The sequence below is a fragment of the Lissotriton vulgaris genome, chromosome 9, assembly GCF_964263255.1.
Source record: "Lissotriton vulgaris chromosome 9, aLisVul1.2, whole genome shotgun sequence".
Lineage (NCBI taxonomy): Eukaryota > Metazoa > Chordata > Amphibia > Caudata > Salamandridae > Lissotriton > Lissotriton vulgaris.
In genome coordinates this window covers 857,693,887-857,720,046 of record NC_141697.1, presented here as the reverse complement: position 1 = coordinate 857,720,046, position 26,160 = coordinate 857,693,887, and the positions used below count along the sequence as shown (strand labels likewise).

General features: G+C 44.6%; 1 protein-coding gene across 2 annotated transcripts in view; it reads right to left on the bottom strand.

Moving 5' to 3' along the window:
- LOC147692371 (cytochrome P450 2G1-like) overlaps positions 1–14,797 on the bottom strand; it is a 615,414-nt gene extending 600,617 nt beyond the window's left edge. For both annotated transcript variants that reach the window (XM_086938596.1, XM_086938597.1), the window contains exon 1: positions 14,598–14,797. In XM_086938596.1, the coding sequence (XP_086794722.1) occupies positions 14,598–14,777 (180 nt within the window). In that variant the 5' untranslated portion in view covers positions 14,778–14,797. The remainder of the gene's footprint in view (positions 1–14,597) is intronic.
- Between the last annotated feature and the right edge of the window lie 11,363 nt (positions 14,798–26,160).

Here is a 26,160-nt window from a genome sequence, read left to right as displayed (position 1 = left end):
CTGGTTCATCATCACTGTAGATTATGGGGGGAAAAAGCAAGCACACTTGCCCTGCTTCAACTGACATGAATTAATTTGGGGTTGATTTATTAATGTGTCACTGTTTTAAAGTTCCAGTCTGGCACCTGCTTCCTTATCTGTAATTTGCTTTCTGTTGAAGTGCAATTTTATTTTCCAGGACCGTTGTGGCCTACTTGTAGCTATTCTATGAGCCTGCTGTGAGGGTCAGCGCAGGGTCATACAATTGTTGCAACTAGCAACTGAACTCTGGAGGGGCCCCAGTCAGGAAGCACTACAGGGAATGGTTACTAATGATGAGTTTGAACTTTTGAACCTGCTGAATGCTTTCACTTTTGCAAAACTCGTTTTTCTGCAGAACAGCATTACAGCAACTGTAATGCCCCAAACAAGCTTACTTGTGAAAGTTGTTTCTAATCCAAAAGTGATCCAAAGAAAGTCAAAAGGCCTCAAATCCAAAAAAGTGCAGGCAAATGTCAACCTGAGGAGTTATTCTGAAAAAAGTCATCATTTTCAGAAGGTCTATGCTGCTTGCTAGTGGATTTCTTGTGCAGAATTGCAATTTTTGTAATTTCGTGAGTGCGAGATTGTTGCTGCCCGCCGCACCTACATGTTCGCAATTGCGAACTTACACCGCACACCGCAAAATTGTATCACCAAGAAAAAATAATCCGCTGCGTGAAAATTTGTGGATTTTCGGTAAATTCGCGAGCGTTCGCGGATTGCGAATTTACCGAAAATCCGCAAAATTCGCAAGCGGAACGGATTTTCCGCCCATGCTTAGACCTAACGTTGTTGTTTTTTCCCGGGCGTTGGGCTGCTTTTGTCCTGACGGCATTAATGTTTTTAGCTCAGCTGTGAAGCTTTCCCATGCTTGTATTTTGTCCTGGGCTCCAATTTTGCTAGTAATTAACACGTTTTTTATTTTTATCTGCAATGATTCAATTGTGTCGTTTGACCATTTTAGATGTTTTAGGTCCACTGTGTGTATGTTGCCATCAAAAGTGGTATTTACCTGGTGTTTGGTAATTTTTGACCTAAAATGTATCAGCTGATATGAATGGTCACTCCTGGTTGTGAACTCTATCGAGAAGTGCGATAGGGATGGTATCAGCCATACTGAGATTGCTGTGTAGTCCAGTCTTGACCTTGTCTTCCCCATGGAATGGAAACTTAGGGGGGAAATCGTCTGGAGTTCTACCGTTCAATACTCTTAGCCCAAGAAACTCTGAGGCATTAACCAACCCTTGTCCTACGCGGTCCACTTTTAGCCTTATTGGCTGGTATAGGATGTGGGACGGACCAATGTATGTTGTCTGCTGATGTAGATTCGTCCTCGTCCGGAGTATAAATTAGGTTTGAATTAAAGTCCCCTGTGAGTTTCAAGTCCCACAAGGGAAAGGTACTCAAGCCATTCATATTGCATTATTGCCAGGACTTTAGAACCCTTATAAATCCCTGGTAAAGGGTACCTATAGTACCCAGGGCATCAGTACTACAGAGGGTCCGTATGGGCTGCAGCATGTATTATGCCACCCAAAGGGACCCACACATAAAACTGCATGCTAGCTGCCATTGCAGGATACAAGAAAATTGTGCAAGCCATTCTTAAAACATGACATTGCGCACTCCTGTGTGAAATTGTCGCCACACCCTGCCTGCCTGCTGGTACCTTGACCATGGCAAAGACCCAACTCGTCCAAAAGCTGTGCATTCTCTAAACACTTGGAGGTCTGTACAGCACTTCAACAACCACTAAGCATCTCTCTTGGGGTGGAGGAGCCACTTCCCTGCATCTGCAGGCACCAACTGCACTTGTATGGTACTTTGTTTTGATGACTATGGGACCCATCGAGGGTACATCTTATCAGAAACAGGTCACCATGTGTCCAAGAGGTCATCCCCATCTCTCCAGTGAGTTTCACAATGCTAGACCCCCAGGAGTCTCCCAGCTCCAATAACCGGGGAACAAGAGCATTTGCTGCATCCAAGGCTTGTTGATTGTCAAACCTGGACACCCCTACCGTAAAATCCGACCTGCCAATAAGGGACGTCAGGACCCACAAGGCCCACACCATGATTTCCCCTGCTGGCTTGTTTTTTTGCCCTCTCTAGGTCAACTCAAGAACCGTGAGAGCCTCCAACACAAAGGACCCTCTGACCAAAACACCACTGCACCCGTGACGCACAGCCTGGGCTAATGGAAACCCAATGGCATCCCCATGCCCCAGAGACCCTTATGATATAAACCACTTTTGGGTTCTGCCAGACTTGTCACCACTTGCAGCCTTTTCTTGTTTCAGGTACTTTGACTTAACCGTGTAGTGCTCAAAGCTATTATTGCGGCTAGAATCTCTGCACCGGGAGACAATCCAGGGCAGATAAACCCAAACTGCTGGTGGTTCTTTAGACCTTGGCTCCCAAGCACCCTAAGTCCTAAAATGTATTTCATGCAATTGCTTGAAAGTATATTCAAGGAGTGTGTTTCTCCTGTATATTTACTGCATTCGAGGCTCATACCACAAAAAACTGTTATTTGAGCATTTTACTGTGTCATCTTAAAATTCTAAACACTGAAAGTACTTACCTGATTCTGATGATCTTGTTGTCTATAATTATATAAAATGATGTGTTATTTTTATTAATTGGTCTCGGATTTCGTTTTGAGTGTGTGCCATTTATTGAGTCTGTGTGTTCAACAAATCTTACCACTCCCCTTTGATAAACATAAGCTGCTCAATTACACTACCTTAAATAAAGCAGTTGGAATTACTAAAGTAAGCCCATGTAAACCAAAAATGGTGTGCCCCTACTTTGGTACACTGCATAAAAAGTCAACTTCCTACAACAACCGCCCGAGAAGTGCAAGCATGAGTATTCTAGTGAGTGGTTTGTCAATCTCTAGACCTTCCAGGCTATCATACATTTGAGCTACACTCAACTGAACCTTGAGTCCTGAATAGCATCCACTTTGAAATGTGGGGTTTCAACAAGCACATGAATTTGAGGAGGGGGTGAGTGCCCTTGTTAGATTTTGGGGTCTCTAGTTGGCACAGGTAGGTACTTGTGACAAATAGGGACCCTGGCCTCTAGTCAGGGTAAGGGGATACACTCTTTAGATAACCCCTGCTCACCCCATTGGTAGCTTGGCACGAGCAGACAGGCTTATCAAAGGCAATGTGTAAAGTATTTGTACCAACACTCACAGTAACACAGTGAAAACACCACAAATAGACTCCACACCAGTTTAGAAAAATAGACGTATTTAATCTAAACTAAACAAGACTAAAACGACAAAAATCCAACATACACAGTTCAAGAATATGGTTTTAATAGAGTTCTTAAGGTTGAGTTAAAATAATCCACAGTTGCGTCACGTTTTAGCCGAAAGTACCTTTAGATGCAACAAAAGTTCCAAGTGAAAGCTGCAGCGTTGAAAAACAAGCGATGCGACACTCCTGAGACCCTAGGGAGGTGATGCGTCAACCCCGCTGGACGCAGCGGGCATGTTGCGGTGACTCCGGTCTGTATGGAGAGGGATGCAATACCATGTATGGATTCTGGTGCGCAGGTTTCGTAGGAAGCATCTTGCAAGGGTACGATGTGACGATCTTCAGGACGGCAACGAACGCTGGTCCGGCAATGATGCGCAGCTTCGATTTTCCCCTCTCACGGCCCCTCGATGCCATGGCTCTGCGACAACTCTCGCAGTGATATGATGGGGTCCGCAACCAAGCGCTACGACAATCTCACCAAGTGACGACAGGCTCTGCGACTATACTCGCAGCAATGGTACTTTTCCCGCACTGGAGCGCTGCGTTCCGCAAGCAAAGGATGCTTCGGTTCTTGCAGCGGCAATAGGCGCTGCGACGATCTTGATCTTCACTGAGGCGGGAATTTCCTTGCACTGCTGGGGATGAGCTCCTCAAGCAAGTGATGTGTGAAACTTTGCAGAAAGTCTTTCACCAGTCATCACCTGGTATTGTAGCTACGCTCGGAACTGAATTGCTGATTTTTATTTGCTGGCACCAATATTGCTTAAAGCAATAGCGCGTTAACCATTGTATCACTTTGAAATACTTATAGCGCTTTTAGGGGTTTGTAGCACTGTGATTCAGAATCGCGCATTTGCAGCTGTAGCGCTATTTGTGCTGCGTTATTTAAATGCACATTGTCTGTATTTTCTTACGATTATAATCACACTTGCAAGACAGATTGTCCCAGCCATAATTTAACTCTGTGCCCCAGCCTATCTCCACTTTTGTTTTTCGCGGCCATTTCACCTGTTGTTGTGCCGCAGAGCCCGTCCTCCACAGCCTGCCCCTCCTCCCAGCTGACCCTCCCTCGCCCCTCCCCTCCCACTATCCACATATGACTGATTCATTTGTGCGCAGCGTTCACGCGCAGCGGTCGCGCCCCAAAGGCGCGCCAAAGGTAAGCCCGTCTACGCCCGTCCTCGCCTGGACCGCGCCCAGCGCCAGACCCCCTGGTCCTCGCAACACCCATCCCTCCCGCATAGTCAAGTCAAGTCAAGTCAGATAATTTATATAGCGCACTACCTACCCATAGGGTCTCAAGGCGCTTAGAAAGGGGAGGAGGATTATTTGTCAAATATCCACGTTTTAAGTTGTTTTCTGAATGCTAGGTGGTTCTGGGTGAGGCGAAGGTAGGCGGGGAGTGAGTTCCATGTTTTAGCAGCCAGGTATGAGAAGGATCTGCCTCCCATGGTGGTCCTGTTGATGCGAGGTACAGTGGCGAGGGCTTGGTTGGAAGAACGTAGTTGGCAGGAGGGGGTGTAGAAGGACAGTCGTGAGTTGAGGCATTCTGGTCCGATGTCGTAGAGTGATTTGTGTGCGTGAGTTAGCAGTCGGAAAGTGATTCTCTTATTGACGGGTAGCCAGTGGAGGTCTTTCAGGTGACCGGAGATGTGTTCGTTGCGCGGGATGTCTAATATGATCCTGGCTGAGGCGTTTTGGATTCGTTGGAGTTTCTTCTGGAGTTTAGCGGTAGTACCTGCGTAGAGGGTGTTTCCGTAGTCCAGTCGGCTCGTGACTAGAGCATGGGTGACTGTTTTCCTTGTTTCGGTGGGGATCCAGCGAAATGTTTTTCTGAGCATGCGAAGAATGTTGAAGCATGATGAGGATACGGCGCTGACTTGTCTGTTCATTGAGAGTGAAGAATCCAGGATGACGCCAAGGTTCCGTGCGTGGTCTGTCGGGATGGGTGCTTTTCCAAGGGCTTCCGGCCACCAGGAGTCGTCCCATGCAGAGGGGGATGTACCTAAGATGAGGACTTCTGTTTTGTCTGAGTTCAGTTTCAGACGGCTTTGTTTCATCCATTCGGCAACTTCTTTCATTCCTTCGTGTAGGTTAGTTTTGGCGGTACTGGAGTCATTGGTGAGAGACAGGATAAGTTGAGTGTCATCCGCGTAAGAGATGATGTTGAGGTTGTGTTGGAGGGCGATGGTCGCGAGGGGGCTCATGTAAACGTTGAAGAGGGTGGGGCTGAGTGAGGATCCTTGAGGTACGCCACAGATGACTTCAGTGGCCTCGGACTTGAATGGTGGGAGGCGGACTCTCTGGGTTCTTCCGGAGAGGAATGAGGTGATCCATTCAAGTGCTTTTCCTTGTATTCCGATGTTATTGAGGCGTTGTAACAGGGTGCTGTGGCAGACTGTGTCGAATGCTGCCGAGAGGTCGAGGAGGATGAGGGCGACTGTGTCTCCATTGTCCAATAGAGTTCAAATGTCGTCTGTTGCTGCGATGAGGGCGGTCTCAGTGCTGTGTTTTGCTCGGAAGCCAGATTGTGAGGAGTCGAGGGATTTGTTGGCTTCGAGGAAAGCGGCGAGCTGGTTGTTGACGGCTTTCTCGATGACTTTGGCCGGGAATGGGAGGAGCGAAATGGGGCGGTAATTTTTGAGTTCGGTGGGGTCCGCTGTGGGTTTTTTCAGAAGGGCGGTGAGTTCAGCGTGTTTCCAATTTTCCGGGAAGGTGGCGGAGTTGAAGGAGCAGTTGATGACGTCTCGGAGGTGCGGTGCTATGACGGAGTCTGCTTTGTTGAAGATGTGATGAGGACAAGGGTCTGTGGGGGAACCTGAGTGGATGGAATTCATCAGGCAGATGGTGTCCTCAGTGGAGATTGGGTTCCAGTCGTTGAGGGTGTTCACGGGGGGAGAATGTTCAGCAAATGGTTGGGTTGGTTGGTTTCCGGGTTCGTTGTCGAAGCTGTTGTGGATGTCTGCAATCTTGTTGTGGAAGAATGAGGCTAGGGAGTCGCAGAGGGCTTGAGAGGGGGTGATGTCGTTGGAGTTGGCCGAGGGGTTGGAAAATTCTTTGACGATGTTGAAAAGTTCCTTGCTGTTGTGGGCGTTGTTGTCGAGTCGATCCTTGAATGCTGTTTTCTTGGCCTTTCGGATTAGTTGGTGGTGAGTGCGGGTGGCGTTTTTGAAGGCGTCCTTGGTGCTAGTGGATGGGTCTTTTTTCCAGGCCTTTTCAAGGGAGCGGCAGAGTTTCTTGGACTTCTTAAGATCATCGTTGAACCATGAGGCCTTCTTGCTGCCAGGTTTGCTTTGACGTTTTTTCAGTGGTGCTAGGGTGTCGGCGGTGTTGGATAGCCATAGGGTGAGGTTGGCGGCGGCTTGGTTTGGATTGGAAGAGTGGGCTGGTGTGTTTAGAAGGAGCGATGCGGAGATCTGGTCGGTGGTGATCTTGTTCCAATTTCTTTGCAGAGTTGGTTGGAGGTGGTTGGTGGGTTTTGGCTTGTTGTAGGTGAAGTGAACGCAGCTGTGGTCAGTCCAGAGGAGGTCCGTAGTGTGGCTGAAGGAGACATGGTTGCTGGAGGTGAAGATGGGGTCGAGTGTGTGACCTGCGATGTGGGTGGGGGAAGTGACTAGTTGTTTAAGTCCGAGGTTGGCGAGGTTGTCCAGCAGGGTGGTGGTGTTGCAGTCGTTGGTCTTTTCAAGGTGAAAGTTGAGGTCTCCCAGAAGGATGTAGTCTTTGGAGGGGAGCGCGTGTGGAGTGATGAAGTCCGTGATGTCCTCACTGAATTTTGCGCGGGGTCCTGGTGGTCTGTAGAGGAGGGTGCCTCTGAGTGTGGTCTTGGGGTCGATGTGGATCTGGAAGTGAAGGTGTTCGGAGTTGGCGAGGTTGGCGTCAGAGCTGGTTGAGATGCGGATAGATTTCTTATGGACGATAGCGATGCCTCCTCCTGTGTGGTTGGTACGGTCCTTGCGTGTGATCTTATATTCTTCAGGGATGGCAATGGTGATGTCTGGGGCGGAGGAAGCGTTCATCCATGTTTCCGTTAGGAAGGCGACGTCTGGAGAGATGGTATCTAGTAGGTTCCATAGGTCAATGGCGTGCCTGTGGACCGAGCGGGTGTTGAGAAGGATACATTGTAGGTGGTTGGGGTCGGGAATCTGTGGTGTGGTCGTAGCGGAGATGTTGACGGTGCCGCTGAATTTGCAGGAGTAGCAGGAGAAAGGACCATGGGTGTGTCCGGGAGCGGCTTGGACGCAGTTGGGGGCGCGACCGGGGTTGAGGGCTAGGAGGGTGGCGGCATCGTAGGTAATGCGGGAGGGCAGGGCAGCGCGAGGGCCAGGGGGTCTGGCGCTGGGCGCGGTCCAGGCGCGGACGGGCGTAGACGGGCTTACCTTTGGCGCACCTTCGGCGTGGCCGAAGCGCGTGGACGCTGCGCGTTGGGACATCTGATTAACATAGGTGGTGGAGGGGGCGGAGCGTGGGAGGGTCCGCTGGTAGGCGTGGACGTGGAGGCGGGCCAGGGGAAAAGCACAACAACAAGATGGTGGGGGGGCTGGAAAGTGAAACCGGGAGGGCACAATGCAAAGGCAGGTAATTTCAAATGCAAATAAGTACCAGCGTGCTCACACAGAGAGTCCCGGTAAGAGCGCTGACAATTTTAAGACAAGCTGTCTAAAATGAATGCACTACAGGTTAAAAGCGCTGCCAAAACTAAATGCACAAATAAGTTACTAAGCGCTGCCACTAGATAATGCACAGAGCGAATTGAGCAGGTTAGAACAACGATACCAGACTCTGCAGGCGAGTCACAGGCAAAACCAGATTCAGCTGTGAGCTGTGGACGCTGCACTGGGCTGGGAGCAGGGAGCGAGGGGAGCGGCCGTTCAGGACGATGTCCAGGCGGTCACAATCATATCATATGACGCCACCACCCTCCTAGCCCTTAACCCCGGACGCAAACCTCAATGCTACGAAGCTACCCCGGGACGTTCCCACTGTCCTTTCGCTTGCCACTCCTGCAAATTTACCAGCATCAAAAGCCATACCACATCCGCTAACCCCAAACTCAGCTCCGACTCTAACCACCTGAAGTGCATCCTGCTGAACACCCGCTTGGTCCACAGACACGCCATCGAACTCTGGGACCTACTCGACACTACATCACCGGACGTCGCCTTCCTTACTGAAACATGGATGAACTCATCATCAACACCCGACATCGCCATAGCCATCCCGAACAACTACAAGATCGTCCGAAAAGACCGCCCCGTCCAAACAGGTGGAGGCATCGCCATCGTCCATAAGAACACCATCAAAATCACAATCAGCTCCGATGACCACCTTACAACCGCCGAACACCTCCACTTCCAGATCCACACCGACCCTAGGACCACACTCAGAGGCACCCTCATCTACAGGCCTCCAGGAACCCGTAAACAATTCAGCGAGGACATCACTGACTTCATCAGTCCACATGCCCTCGCCTCCGTGAACTACATTTTACTAAGAGACCTCAACTTCCACCTGGAAAAGAAAAACAACAGCAACACCACCACCCTTCTGGACAATTTGGCCAATCTCGGCCTCAAACAACTTGTTGACACCCCCACCCATGTAGCCGGTCATACGCTCGACCCAATCTTCACTTCCAGCAAACACATCTCCTTCGATCGCACCACAGCTCTCCATTGGACGGACCACAGTTGTGTTCACTTCAGCTACAAAACCACCTCGACCCACAACCCCCCACAACCCATTCCCCGAAGAAAATGGAACAAAATCACCACAGACCAACTCCTCACATCGCTCAACCAAAACCAACCCGCCCTCTCATCGGACCCAAACCAAGCTGCCATCAAATTCAAACCATCACACCAAACAAGACAGCAAAAAGGCCCCCTGGTTCAACGATGACCTTAAGAAATCCAAGAAGCTATGCCGTACTCTCTAGAAAACATGGAGAAAAAACCCAACCCAGACAACATGACCACCTTCAAGGCAGCCACCCGCAAACACAACCAGCTGATTCGGTCCACCAAGAAATCAGCATTCAAGAATCGACTCGACAACAACGCCCATAACAGCAAGGAACTATTCAACATCGTCAAAGAATTCACCAACCCCACCGCAGCCTCAAACGACATCACTCCCTCCCAAGACCTCTGCAATTCGTTATCTTCCTTCTTCTACAACAAAATTGCCGACATACACAACAGCTTCGAAAACAGTTCTAACGAACAATCTTTTCTACCCCCCTCAGAACCTAAACCGACCTCTAACAATCTCAGCGCCTGGAATCCAATCACCACCGAAGACACCATCCGCCTAATGAATTCCATCCACTCCGGCTCGCCAACCGACCCATGTCCCCACCACATCTTCAACAAAGCAGACTCCATCATCGCACCCCATCTCCGTGATGTCATCAACTGCTCCTTCTACTCTGCTACCTTCCCTGAAAGCTGGAAACATGCCGAAGTCAGCGCCCTCCTGAAAAAACCCACAGCAGACCCCTCTGAACTCAAAAACTACCGCCCCATATCCCTCCTCCCATTCCCGGCCAAAGTCATCGAGAAAGCCGTCAATAGCCAACTCGCCGCCTTCCTCGAATCCAACAACTCCCTCGACCCCTCACAATCTGGATTCCGAGCCAAACACAGCACCGAAACTGCCCTCATCGCAGCAACAGACGACATCCGATCACTTCTGGACAACGGAGAAACAGTAGCACTCATTCTACTCGACCTCTCCGCCGCCTTCGACACTGTCTGTCACAGCACACTCATACAACGCCTCAGCAACATCGGCATAAAAGGAAAAGCCTTGGACTGGATCAAGTCGTTCCTAGCTGGGAGAACTCAGAGAGTCCGACTTCCCCCATTCAAATCAGAGAACACCGAAGTCATCTGCGGTGTACCACAAGGATCATCACTTAGTCCCACCCTCTTCAACGTTTAAGTGAGTCCACCAGCTTCCATCGCGCGACAACACAACCTTAACATCATCTCCTACGCTGATGACACCCAGCTGATCCTTTCCCTCACCAAAGACCCCAACACCGCCAAAACCAATCTTCACGAAGGCATGAAAGAAGTAGCCGTATGGATGAAAAACAGCCGCCTAAAACTCAACTCAGACAAAACGGAAGTGCTCATCATTGGATCATCCCCCTCTGCCTGGGACGACTCATGGTGGCCTTCGGATCTGGGTTCTGCACCCATACCCACAGACCACGCACGTAACCTAGGCTTCATCCTAGACTCCTCCCTCTCGATGACAAGACAAGTCAACGCCGTCTCATCCTCCTGCTTCAACGTACTTCGTATGCTCAAAAAAATCTTCCACTGGATCCCCGCCGAGACAAGAAAGATTGTCACCCACGCACTAGGTACGAGTCGACTAGACTACGGAAACACCCTCTACCCTGGAATCACAGCCAAATTACAAAAAAAACTCCAAGGCATCCAAAACGCATCAGCGAGACTCATTTTGGACATCCCTCGCCAAGATCACATTACCGGCCACCTGAAAGACCTCAACTGGCTTCCCGTCAACAAGAGAATAACATTACGTCTCCTCACCCACGCACACAAGGCCCTCTACAAACTAGGGCCCGAATGCCTCAACACTCGACTATTTTTCTACACACCCACCCGCCAACTAAGATCCTCCAATCAAGGCCTCGCTGCAGTTCCGCGTATCCAAAGATCCACCATGGGAGGTAGATCCTTCTCCTACTTGGCGGCCAAGACCTCGAACTCTCTCCCCACTCATCTCCGCCTTACACAGAACCACATCTCCTTCAGAAAATAACTCAAAACCTGGCTATTCGACAAATAACGATCCTCTTCCCAAGCGCCTTGAGACCCTCTGGGTGAGTAGCGCGCTATATAAATTCCTGAACTTGAACTTGAACTTGGACTTATTAGTGGTATCAAACACCAGCATAGAAAGAGATAATAGAGCAATCACTGGGTTGCTAAGGGCCCATATTAAATTTAAATCAATGTCTTATTATTATTATAGTGTTTAGTCTTTTTTTTAAACCATTGCACTATATAAAAAATAAAATATCAATGTCAAGTTTTCTCAAGGCTTTGCGATGGTCCAATGTCACAAAAAGTAATGCAAACAGGTGATGTTTTGGGATTTACTTTCTCTGAGAAATATGTGCATTGGAAAGCAGTGCTGAAGTAATGTAAACTTTGCTCACCACTTGAGGCATCATCCATGTTGTGGTTTTCATATAGAAGGTTCACTAATTCTTTGTATATCTCTCTTTCTTTTATCCTCGCAGAACATATATAGACCCTGCTGTTATGTGAGTACTATTGATTCTTACCTGCAACTAACACCATTCCTTCCCTTTTTTCTTAGCTTTATTCTTTTATTGCAGTACTAATCTCGGTCTCAGCTGTACATAAAAGAGCCCTAATGATAATCCCGTCATTTGTCAGGGGATCAAAACATCAACTTGACTTGTTGACCTTTTCCTATACTGTAGCTCTATTGTTAATGGGTCGTGTTACTCTTTGGGGCATATTTATCAAGGGTTTGCATTGGCCTTGCACCATGGAACCCCAAAAAGGGACACAAGCTTTGATTACTTGAACGCATAGTTCTGCAAATTCTTAATGCATAGGACACCCCTATATGTGCCCACTGAAAGTCCTACATTTCATATCTGAGCTGCACCCACTGAAAGTCCTACATTTTACATGTGAACGGCGAAGGCCCATCAAAGACTCATTTATGTTTTTACATATGTCCACAGCTCTCACCCCCCCACCACATTAACTCGACTTCTGCCATCCTCAATACTTCGCTCAGGAAAATCCATCCAACAAACTCACTGAACCACCATTTTCTTTTGAAATAGACAAGGACCAGAAGTTGGCACAAAATTAAGTCATATGCCTGAAAATGGGCTAACTGGGTAAAGGTGCATCACCAAACCTTATACAGCAAATGAGAAGACCCTTGGACGGGGTGGACATCTCTCTGATGCCTTGGCTGCTTGTTTAGTTACATGCACTAAAATAAAGTTTGCTTGTGATATATGGTGCACGCTGTTTATTTCAGAAACTCCTTGGGCCTCATTTATGAGGCTGTGCGTCACTTTTACACCGCCGGTGGTCACTTTTTGTGATGCACCAGTGGCGTAAAAATGCGCCTTGTTGCGCCATATTTACAAAGTGACGCATCTAGGTAGATGCGTCACTTTGTAAACCCCTGCGCCACATTATACCTGCGCCAGGTATAATGTATGCAAGGGGGGCGTATTGACGCAAGGAAGGGTCGTAGAAGTGACACAGTGAAATCTATGAGATTTCACTGCGTCACTTTTAGGACGCCGTTGCGTCACAATCTTGCGCCTGCCTCACATCAGGCGTAAGATTGACGCAGGCCCATTCACATGGGGCTTGCCCCATGTGAATGGACGCATTACTGGAGTTGCGTCACTTTTGTGACACACTCCAGCAATGCGTCACTTTTGCGCTTACAGATACGTCAGAAATACTGACGTATCTGTAACTCCTTGCGACGTGATGCGTCATACATTAAATATGACGCATCAGGATTGTCGCAAGGAGTGCGCACTGAGAAGTGACGCATCGCTGCTTTCACGCAGCGATGCGTCATTTCTCATAAATGAGGCCCCTTGTGTTGCGCCTGGCTCTCTTTGTTTCATCTGTGCTGCTGGACCTTTACTCTATCCTATTGTCGCACAGATGGTCTGTGACCCCGAAGATAGGCACATTCAATTCACACATCTGTCAGCCCTGCAAACATCCTACTACTAATGACCTCTGCTGCCGTGCAATTCATGACGCTGGCCAGCCCTTATCTCCTGAGGCACCTAGCCCCATTGAGATCTGATTTCCACTGAGTCTACTGTTGTTGCCAAAAAGCCTACTACATTACCGTTCTTTTTTTGTAAAATGTACAGTTTTATATATTCTGCGAATATGGAAAAATAGTACTCACATTTTCATCATGAATATACAGAAACACTTGGCTTTACACTAAAGATTGAGGGGCAGATTTATGACGACTGGCGCATCCCTGCAAATAAGCAAGGATGCCCCAGGTAAGATGTGTCACACAAGTTTACCCTTGCGCCACCACAGATGCGCAGCATTTACTATGCGGCACATCATGGCGCATGGATAAACAGATGCGTGATGCATCTTCCGTCGGAAGGGTGGCGCATTGCTGGAGTTGTTTCGCAAGCGCGAAGCATCTCCAGCAATACTCGTGGCCTGCTCATACATAACGTGGTGCCTCACGCCTTACACCTGCTTCAAGCAGGCTCAAGGTTTTGACGCAGCTGCGTCGGAAAAGTGACAGAGGGGAATCTTGGAGATTTCACTCAGGCACTCTACTAAGGCTTTACTGCGCCGGAACGATCCCCCCCCCCACCGTGCCGGAACGCCCACATGAAAAATGACGCAGGTTTTATGTGGTGCAGGGCATTACAGCATGACGCATTTCCCTAGGTGCGTCACGTTATAAATAGGGCGTAACATGGCACATGGTTTACACCGCCGCTGTGTCACAAAAGTGACGCAATGGCGGCGCATAAGTGGCGCAAGAGACTCGTAAATCTGCCCCGGAGTCATTTCATTCAGTGGCCACGCCTTTTTTTTTCTTGCTGACATTAGTCAGGAGTCTTCTTTACCACTTTTCAAGAGAAAGTTGAATAAGCTTGCTTTCTTTCTTCGGCCATGAGGTGCATTTTGCAGTGTAGCGCAAGGAGAGCCAGACTATGGATTTCAGTGCACTCTGAAACATTTAAATACATTGCACTCCATATCACACACCATTTAGGGGCTGCTTCTCTCCTTTCAAGCTTAATTCGCAACACAATCTGCTTGTCGTTTCTAAAGTTTTCAGGTTTATATGTGAAGGATGATTTTTTGTTTATTAAAATGCTAAAAGGAAGAGATACAAATTCTCAAGACAAGCATTAATTCCTGGAGACTGTGAGTTTTGTTTCATTCTCATCTGAAGGAAGAGAGAAAAACAAAGTGAGAAGGAAGGAGGGAGAGAGAGGTGAAAAAGAAGTGACCAAAAGCCACAGAAAGGATATACAAGTGACTGTAAGGGTGCGATAAAGGGACAGGAGGCGTTATGTGATGATGGAACGCGGCATGAAGTGGAATTAAGAAAAGAAAGACATGGCAAACTATTTGGCAACTTACAGCCTGCGATTTTTCAAAAGAGAAGCAAGCACTCTGGTAGAGTTTATTAAATCGTAATTGAAAAAGAAGCATCGTCTTTTTGTCTAATCATGAAACATTGGCGGAAAACACTCACCATACTCAGGGATTTCACCATGTCGCTGGTTTTTATTTGATGCAAGTTACCGATCAATGGCAGAGGAAGGGGACCAGGAGGCAAGTTGCTACTTTTGAAGATCCATTTCCATGTATAGATTAAAAGCAGGAAAGAAGTACAAACAGCAAGAAAAGTCAGTGTTGTCTCGGAAAGCGCCATTTTTCGATAACCACAGTCCGTCGCTGTGCTGACAGAGTTGGCAAGAAAAGCTAGCCAGAAAAGTTGCATACGCTGTTTATAGATGCTGGCAGGGCCTAGGACTTGCACAATTTTCCAAACTGTATTTCATTAGTTTGTGTTCCAGTTTAAACTAAACCAGCCCCAGGGATTGACAGCCATCGCCAGATTTAGAAATACTTAGAATTTTTCTAAATGCAGTGAGAGCTCAAACAGTGTCAACCCGGAAAAACCCGTGTTAAAGAGATGAACTGGCTCCCAACCCTATAACACATTAGGTAGGTGAGCCTGTATTGATTCACACCACAGTAGATCAATTAAGTGCACTATTTAACCCAGTAAGTGGAGCATCATTCACCAGTGGTTTCTTAAACGAAAACATCTAAAAATGTCTTGCTCAACTGCTCAACTGCTCAACTCACCTCTGAACCTAATAACTTCAGATTTGAACATAGCAAGGAAAGGGAAAACAAAGTTGTTGTATAAACGATAACCCCGCCAAGTACACCACGTACCTGGAATTTGGCAGGTATTACATCAAAATTAGCAGACAGACTGGGGAACCTTTATTAAAAACCTTCAATGTTGCCTTTTTCAAGAAACGTGGGCCACTTCACCAGTTCATATATCTGGTTACACGAATTCTCCTACTGTGCATCACCCTAAAGCTGGTAGTACATTTGGTGGTCTAATTACATGGGAACAGTAGTCAATGAACTACAAATTAAAGGAGGGTAAAAAAGGTTTACCAGCTATTCATTAAACCAGCAAGAGGTAAATCACTGATGTTGAATAATATTTACCATAGAGGAATAGCGCCGAACCAAGAGTCTCTGGGGCATATGTACAAGGACTGGCTAAAACTAACGCTAGTTAGCGGTAGTTTCCTTACCGCTTTGTACCGTGAAAAAATATTACCTTGTTAGCAATGTATGTAAAAGACATTGCTTCATGGAGATAGCTTCATGTATCAGCAGTGAAAACTGCTGCTAACATTAGCGTGATGGCGATAGGAATTCCAGCGTTAGCAGGCGAAAACCAACAAAAGGCCCATTAGCGCCCCCAAAAAATGCATGTTAGTCAGCCCAACATTGTGTGTTTCTCTGCCCAGCTAGTCATTCTTTCTCGAAGCATTCAGCGCACCACTAAGTCTAACAGTGAAATTGGTCTGTAACAGTGGGGGCTATCACGATTACCCTTTTAAAAAACTGGAACAATGGTTGCGGTAGCCCAGGACTCGGGCAGCCTGTCCTTGCTGCAGCATTGACTACTGTAGCAAGGACCGGAGCCCAAAAGATTGGATCTGATTTATAGTGATCCGGAGGGATACTGTCGGGTCCTGAGGCTATATTACTGGTCAGCGTGATGATACCCTCCTCAATCTCTTCCATACAAAAGACCAGATCAGTGCTAACTGTCTCACGATTTGGCAGGTGACCTAGCTCAGCGGGGCTCTCAAACATTGTGTCAAAATTGAGCACCCACTCATCCTCTGTGATATGTGCAACTACTGCACAGCCTTCATCGTGGTTTAGTAAGGGACTGTTAATGATGCTCCAAAATCTTGAGCTATTCCTTAGCGTGATAGCCTCAACTAACCCTCTCCATGCCCCTTCTTCCAAAGCGGGCATGCGTTTGGCCAGTTCCAGTTTGTAGTCTCTTTAACGTGATCTGACTAAGATCTGATTTCCTGGGCTACTGTTTATAGCTTCCCTCAGCTCTCTAGCCACCAGAGAAGAGGAGTAGTCAAACCATCTAGGAGCCTGGATAGCTGGGCGTCGGCCCGGGATACTTAAAAGGTCACCAACTTTAGCAGAGATGGTATTAAACGCACAAATGACCTCCCCCGGAGGTATATGCGATGAAGTACACAGTGCTAACTCACTAGCAGTTGAGTCTTTCACTGACTTGTAAAATTCATCAGGGGAGATTTGTGACCACTTTATCTGCCTTTTGCCATCAGAAGGTTGCACCGACCCTCTTTGCCCAACTCCTCTCTAATTCTTTTACTCATCTCAGTGATTGTTCTTTCATCTTGGCAATGGTGAATATCTCCTTGACCATAGGATTTTGTGCTCAAGGATAATTTTTCTTGTACCTTATAATTTTTGCACTACAGTATTGACTTGCCTCTCACCATTTGTTCAGTCATGGCTCCAAAGTCACATGCCGCTGCCAGCTCTTTCAGTACATTTGCAAATTGCTAAAATCTCTTTAAGGCCTAGTGGAAAACACAGCACAACATTTATTTATTCTGTGCAATGTTGGTGTAAGCTTTTTTAATTCTTCCTCATGTACATCTGTTATAATATTCCCAGCAGCATCCTTTCCCGTTTTGTGATATTTGACAGCTCTTTAACCTTCTACTCCTAAGCAAATCAATAGTATTGCCTTTTTGTACTAGAACCGAAATGGGTATCATCCATAGCTTTTATGTAATTCTCAAAGATGTTTTTCCACACTGGCCACGGAATGGATGGTTCGCCCACAGTGTCTAAGAAAATAGGTGGCTTATTTACTCCATCCATTTTTTCAATAATGATGATGTCAACTTGAGGATGTTTAGTTACATTTTCAAACGTCCCAGGCTTTATTGCAACAACATTCAGATTTGTATAATCAACAAAACAAAATCCATGCATTAGACAGGTCTAAAATATTGCATACTTTCAATTCAAATTTTGTAACCCGATATGATCTAAGGGTATTTATATTTTGTTAAAAAATTGCACCAATAAGCCCGACAGGCTGTGATGTACATTGAGGGAATATCCATTATTGTCTTTCTACTTAAAGATATTTCTGTCCAGCAATGAAGACCTTCTACTGCATCTTTTGTAGGCCCATACCTCCACTGGCTGGGAGTGTCCTAAATACAAAATGAATACCAAAAGTCTTACTCGTGAGGCAGTGAGATGCCTCTTTTCAACTGACTTCTCCTCCCTCATCAGTCCTATCAGCTTAAAGATGTTTTGCACCTCACCACCCCAGTAGATATGGACCTGTGTCTCAGAGTGCCGTGTTGGACCACAGGCAGCCAGTTTCTCACATTGTGGCCTTCCTCAAGGTTTGTAATCCCATACCAGTCGCCTGTACTGAAGTGGCAAAATTAGAGGCAAGAGGTGGAATATTTGTGAATAATAATATTAACAAGCGACCGGCCGGGGACGCAACAGACCAAATGCCGGATTCACCTTCTTAATCACCTCAACTTCCATCCTCATGAAAATCGGAGCACACTAGACTTTCTCTTGAGTTCTATGCATGGACTGTGCATGCCTTTGATTTAATGGCAAAGGCTCACTTCAAGCTGATGTGCAAATATGTAAGCAAAACCACAAAGTTAAATGCTTCTAGCAAAAATATCTTCAGATAAAAAAAGACCAGTGTAGACCACCAGTTTCTCAGCAAAAAATGGCATGAAAGCTCTGGACAAAAAACTCAAGCTCTTTCATAATGTTCTGAACAATACACGTTATTTAGACAAATATTTTAACCTTTTAAATTATGTAACATTCTGTAAGCAACAGATTTAGGAAATGAGATGCTATATGGAATTAAATAAATCTCTCTTGTTTTCCATCCGGATAAATATCTCATTATAATTACAATATAAATACAACAGGTGCAATCATTCTTTATTCACATAATCGAAAATAACAAATTTAAAATACAATACAAGAATTAATTCCCCTGCACATCACATCATTCTGCATGTACTGTTATTTCTGCATGTATCATGGTGAAAAAAACTTCACAATAGACAATGAATACATTCACTACTGTCAACAGACTTCAGCCTTTAGATTCAGATGTAAAACCATCAGTTTGGATTTAATTCACATTATTTTTCTGTTCTAAAATGTGAGAAATGTGTGCATTTTTTGTCGTGCTTGTTATTTAATGACCCTCATCTAGCAACACAAAAACAATATCAGCACATATTTGATTTCCTAATTAGGTTTCTCATCTATACATTTTTTAGCTCTGCCACTGGTGCAGGACATGTTCCCAAACACCCTAAATTTACCACCGTGCTGAAAGAAGTCCCTCAGAGTAAGAGTTTCAGAAAGCATGAATAATGTGTTTGAACAGCTCCATGATATAATGGTTCAACATCACAATTTTCTCCAGTTTTTGCTGTGATTGTAACTCATCGCCATATTTAAGTGAGGCTCTCACGCCCCTCAATCGATAAACCATTTTCTTACAAGCACAGTTTCTACAACCGAACTATTATTTTCTTGCAACTTTCCTCACAACAAGTCGGAAAGTGCTAAGCTCTTAGCTATGTCTTACTGGCCAGACCTAATTAACACCTTCCACCTGAAAGGTGTTAGAATATATGAGGTATCCCTCTTCTGAAAAACAGAGGAGACCCAAAAAAACTAAATCATTTAAACTCAGTTTCCAACTTACCCGTTCTTGTGAAAGCCCTGGTAAGTTGCAGAGACACACAGTTCACTCGTTTTACAGTTGGAAAGGGCCTGATTCAAAAGCTTCAGTCTGGCTGGGGACCAAAACGCAGCACTGAAACTGCCATAAATAACAATTCACTAAGAATTCTGCTTGTTAATGTGCTCATCCTGACTCAAAAAGCCCATATAAATGACAATGCACTGTACTTGAAAAGGCCATCTCCAAAAAAACAAGCAGATAAGTAATGTTTTATGATAGCAGATATATTATATAGTTCCATCTTCCTAGCAGAACCTGTGAACCAAATAAACTAGATAGTTAGAAACAGATGTTTTTCTTACTGTGATTTGCTAATATTTTATAACATGGACTTCATTCTCCTGCTGAGCCCAAATGGGATCAACAGAACACAGGTAGCAGAAACCCAGGCATAACACTAATTAGATTACCAGTGGCAAAGATACTGATTGAGTGGAGGGAGAAGATACTTTCATTGAATGTTAAAAATCAAGGACAACTTCAGCTCTTATAAATAAAGATGTGATAGTCATCTATCTCCCACCGTATATGGAGAAAATAAAGCTAATTGAAAAGGATGGGGTTCAGGGCAAGTATTTGTAGTATTACCTTCAAATTCATTTCAGTCCTTGATGTGAGGATCATCAAGGTCCTCTGTATAAACAATGTATAGTTGTGTGTATATTACTACAATGTAGGGTGTTGGTGGTATAGGAAGTGATGGCGCCCTGTTGTTTCTCCGTTTGGTATGCTAGATGTCTGGTAGGTACGGTGCCAACAGGTAGGGGAAACACCCTATAACCCCTATGTGTGGGAAGGAAAGAATCCTTCACAGAGTTGTGAACCAAAGTCCTGTGCACACGTATAAGAATTCTTGATGAGAGTTCATCAAATCATGTGAGCATCAAAGTCATTAAAGTTAGAAAATGATCCGTTCTTTGTCTTTTATTCCATGTAAAATCGAAAAAGCAACCAGCCAACACGTGTTTCGTCACAATGGGAAATATCCTGTGACTTCTTCAGTGCTGTACTTCATGAGTGTGGATTCTTTCAGCTCCCTCTGCTGGTGATAATGCTGACCTGACTGGTCAATTGAATAAAGGCCTAGTGGCTCTGCGTTTAGGTTCGAAGGGTTATTATCCAAGAAGCACCTAAGTGAGGCTGTTCCTGTCGTAGATTATTACAGATCACTCTGCCGGTGATAATTCCAACCCTGCCAGTCAAAAGACAAAAGCTAGTGGCTCCATGATTACGTTTGAATGGGGTGCATCAAGGAACAGAGAGTGCACCCATTGCTGCCGCAGACCTTAGTGTACTCGCTGAAGATCAATCGAATCACGTAGCGGTCTATTCACCCTTCCCTTTCAGTGCAGCACAGTCCTCACAGGATCACCTTAATTTAGGTGCTTCCTTGATGCAAGCCATTCAAACTGATCGTTTTCGAACTTTAATGACTTTGATGCTGACATGATTTGATGAAATCACATCAAGAATTCTTATACGTGTGCATATACTCACTAAAAAAAACAGAGGTTGAGGTGACATTATATATATAAAAAAATGCAATTCTAGAAATACAAAACCCCTGAAATTTACCAGTTGTAGATATATCAAATAAATATAACTCATGCCCTAAGGTAACTATAACTTGCACCCTGAGCTTACCAAAGTGGGCGGATCTCGGAACGAAATATGATAATTTGAAAAGGGAACGTAGACAAGAAACCAACCAAATGAGAAAAGAGAAAACAATGAATGAATGAGGGTCTGATACATGAGGGTAGTGACACATCTGAAGGCACAACAATAAGCATCCAGGACAGCAGTTTAGGGCAAAGTGATTTTTTTAGAATAATTCAGCCTGCTGTACAAAGGCAAGGGACAGTAAAGTCACTCAAGATAAAAAAGGCGGAAGGGAAGAGGTGGAAGCTGACACGAAGATGTACACGGCACACCGCAAGACACAAAGACCCCCTTGGGAATGGAGACAAGTGGCCAAAACAGTGGTGAAGACATGAACACAGTGAATAATTTGTCAAATAGAACATCAACCAAGGATGGAATTAATGTAGTATTCCATGGTTTATAAACCTGTCCCACTCAAAATGTTGATTATGCACAGTTGCATAGATTTTTTGAAATGTATACAAAAAATGAATGTGAAAAAGTGGTATACTTCCAAACCCCCTGAAGGTTATCGGAAGGTTACTAACATACCACAACCCAGTAATTTGAGTATTTGTGATGTGGATTTGTTACACACTTTGACAGAATCAGATATTAGTGAGACAACTGGTGATCCATAATCTAAACTTATCAGACATGAATATCACAGGGGACATGAGCTGGTCTAGGGGCTTCATGCCCAATTCTACATTTGTTCCCACAGTGCTAAATTACATGATTGATTCATTTTATAAATTATGTTAATGACTTTAAGAAATTTAGGAGGCACAAGAAGACAACATGGTCTTATTTAACATGGTGTAAATATAGGACCTTCACAACCTTATAGAAAGATAATGAAATAGACATTAATCTCACTGACAAGTGTGGACTATAGTGATACTCTCCAAGGCAGCATATACTGCAGAAGGTATGCAACAGTTAAATACCACTACTTGGTGTTACAGAGTGATGATAGCCACTCTGTAGTTATAGTTAGGATTCTCAGAGATAGGAATTCTTCAGATTTTTTACTGGTAGTAACTTTGCAATGTTTGATGACTCTCCACAATACTTTGCTGACCTATTCCTGTTTCTACATTGGCAGATGATGCACAGTTTTTTGATGATTAGTCAAGGGGGTAAAAAGATTAAAGGGTCCCCAAACACGTTTTTCAACCAATGCATTTTCCATAGACTTTTTACACAGAAGTAATTGCAAAATGGCTGAATAGATTTTCATGAAATTTGGCAGGAATAGAAATTATGGTGTGGAAAGGATCCTTTCTGGTATTTGATTCCGTAGTTATAAGAACAAAATCATAGTGATATATTGGACCGCGGTATACTGCAAAACACAATATTATTTGCTGATGACAACCTTTACAAAATTAAAAGTCAGCCATATTGTTTTGAACACACTTTGTGAGTGCTCTGGGTTTTATACCCAAGTCTACATTAGTACCATGTTTGTCATGTCTAGGAAGACATGAGGGACTTTAGCGAATTGGGTAGAGGTAAGGAAAATTATTTTTTGATGTGTATATATATTTTTTAAGTTTACAGAATACCACAGTACTACCTCAAAAGAACTCTAACACTATGAAAATGTAAAAAAAAAAAACATGCCAATGCACTCTATGGCACTGCACTGCATGCCACTGCAGCATTCTACTCTGCACCACTCTATGCCACTACACTGTAAGCCAATTTACTGTGCACCACTACAATCTGTGCCTTTCTGTCACTCTACTCTACACCACTCTATGCCACTCTACACGACTCTGCACTACTCTACTCTATGTCAGTGCACTAATGACCATTGTACACTACTCTGCACTACTGTACTCTATGCCTCTGCACTTTTCTCAGCACTGTACTGTGCCACTGCACTGTACAACACTCTACTCTCCTCTGCACCACTCTATGGTATGACACTGCACTCAACAACACTGAACTCCACTCTGCACCACTCTACTGTAGGCCACTGCACTCGCCACCACCACACTCTATGCCAATCTACTCTAGTCTGTACCACTGTACTCTATGCAACTCTAGTCAATGCCGCACCACTACACTCCACTATACACACTGTCACTCTATTGCACTCCACTCAATACAAAGCCATTCAATGCCACTCTACTGTATGCCCCTTAACTCTAATCTATGCATCTTCACTCTACCTTGCTTTACTCCAAACCACTACACTACACCACTCTACTGCATGATGCACTACTCTACTATCCGCTATTCTACTTTGCGCTACTCTACATAAAGCCACTCTGCTTCACGCCACTGCAGTCTAAGCCATTGCAGCCTCCTCCTTGCAGCTGCACTTTATGCCACTGTCTTCTACTTTGTACCCCTGCACTCTATGCCACTGCACTCTACACCTCTCTACTGTACCCCTTTCACTGTACTTTACACCACTCTATTCTACGTTGTACCACTCTATTCTCTACAACGACACTGTATGCCACTGCGGATCTATACCACTGCTTTGTACACCGCTCTACTCTATGCCACTGCACTCTACTCGAATCCACTTCACTCTAGGATACTCTACATCACTCAATTCTATGTCAATCTTTTCTATGTGACTCCAAGCTACTCTACACCACTCTACTCTACTCTACTCTAATCCACTTCACTCTATGATACTCTACACCACTCAATTCTATGTCAATCTTCTCTACGTGACTCCAAGCCACTCTACTCCACTGTACTCTACAATGCTCTATGCCACTGTCCTCTACTCTGCACCATTCTATGCCACTGCACTCCATATCACTGCATTCTACTGTGAACCACTCTACTCCATGCCCCTGCACTCAGTGCCACTGTACTCTATGGTGCTCTACTTCACTCCACTCTACCCCACTGTATTCCACTCTACTCTACGTCACTTCACACCAATGTACACAATGCCACTCCGCTCTACGCCACTCCATTCTACATTATTGTGAACATCCTTAGGTACTTTTGAAATGTATTAAGACAACTATATATCTAGGGATTCTTACCAACATAAACAACATTATATGGAAAAAACAATTATTCAACCAAAACACCCATACAAATTCAATGAAAAACCCAAAAGTTGAAGATAAGTTATATTTGCGCAAACTTACATAAAACTCAAACTGCAGAAATGGCAACGTTATAGCTATAACTTCCAGTTTTAAATTGCACATCAGCCAAAACTTGATATAATTTGTACACCTCTGTACAGTGTTGTCAACTCGCTACATAGACTAAATGAACTATAACTTGCCCTTCTACAATGCACATCCTATACCCTCCCATAATATATCACTTGTACCATGTTAAATTATAGCAATTATAGCAATAACATCTCAAATGACATAATTTCTGACACCACTGTCATAAAATACACTGGCAGAGGGCTAAGTTATAGTTCAAATAGTCTGCGTAGCACGTTAACAATACTGTGTTCTTCTGCTAGCGCCGAGACACCCCTTGTAGAAGCTGTGCGCTTTATGAATCCATCATTCATTTATTCATTCATACAGACGTAGATGAGTTATATTAAGTTTTGAGTGGTTCTCAAATTAAACCTTTAAGTTATATCTGTAGAATGTCTAATGCTTGTGTAGTTTAAGCTGGTTGTGTATACAAATAAATATTTACGTTTTCCTAAATATAACTTCTCTTCAACATTCAGATTTTTATTGAATACAATGATAGCCAAGCAAGAAGTAACTTAAATCATTCTTAAATATTGTGAACTGCCTACGGATTGGAGAGAGAAATGTTAGTTAGAAAGGGAAGAGCGTCCATTTTATAATGTTATTACCAAGATTCCGACTCTACACCTCTTACCAAAACTTCATAGACATATGGAAACTCATTGGGTAGACCTATAGTCTCCTCCTCTGGAAGCCTTTTAGTCAATACCTCTAAATATATAGATTGCTATCTCCAACTTTTTGTTATGTCCTTACCTTCTCACATTGAGGATACTCTGGACTTGTTGTTAAGAATAAAGGGATGTACCTCGGAAGATCATGTTCTACTATTAACACTAAATGTGACAAGCTTCTTTACAAGTAAACTACATTATTCATAACTAAAGTCATGCAGACATGTTCTAGGAGCACCTATTGAATAGCATCAGTGATGTCATCAAGAATGTCACTGACCATATCATGAGTGATGTAATACGTGAGATCGTAAGCAGTGCATGGCAGGGACACAAGTTATATTTAGCACACAGAACTGTAACTGGCTAATATGTTTTTTAGTTTTTAAGCAGTAGTTTTTAACTCATTTCATCATCTAACTATAACTTTACTTTAATCTTTGGAGTTTGCAGTGAATTTCAAGTTTTCTTTTTTTCTACATAAGCCACAGTCGTATTACTATAACTAAATTAATTGTGGCTTTATTGACTATTTATTTCAGTGAATATCTGGGAGTTTTTGATGTTAGGGAATATCACATTAACATAATATCTATTTGACCTTTGTTGTTTTCATGAATTTCTATTTTATTAGCCTCTACTGCACACAGACTTGAGAGAAAACTGCTCTCTGTCATGTTTTTTCCATAGAGGTTATGGAAGGTGCTCCAAAGCTAAAATGAGCGCACATTTTCTATAAATTAATACTACCGTTCTTAGCCTTGTGAGAATAAAGTCTGATATTGTGAGTACAACATGCACTTTCAACAGCAGCAGTTTGCCAGTCGATTCTACTGCTGCCTCCTATGGTGATCTAATAAACAAGAGTGCTAACACTTATATTTAGGTAAAAATGTCGCTCACCTGAAGCCATCTTGAGTTAATTAAAGCTGTAGAACCTAATGAATTTGTTTAATAAATGAACAAAATGGGGGGTGGGAAGTCTTTTTGTCATAGGAATTATGGTTAGTTCTCTTGAAAGCTAAAACAAGGACAATGCGGTGACGAGGGAAATAGCAGTACAATGGGCCATGAAGGGCAGCAGGGAGGGTCCAGTGACACGCACATGGACAACAGAGCAGGAGGGAAGGGGCAGGGGTGTTCTCATGGAGCGCTGAAGGTTGACCATAAGGTGGAGGCTAGCATGGGCATGGGCAGTAAACTGATGATGGAGAGCATGTGGCAGAAGTTGATGCTGGCCAATGGAGAACAGATAGCTAGGGGAGGCAAGCTGAATGTGGATGACAAGCCAACATAGGTATCAAGACGATCCTGAAGAGGAGTAGTGTAAGAGTAGGGCACACAGACAAATAACGGAAGGCAGACAGGAGTGATGCAGGG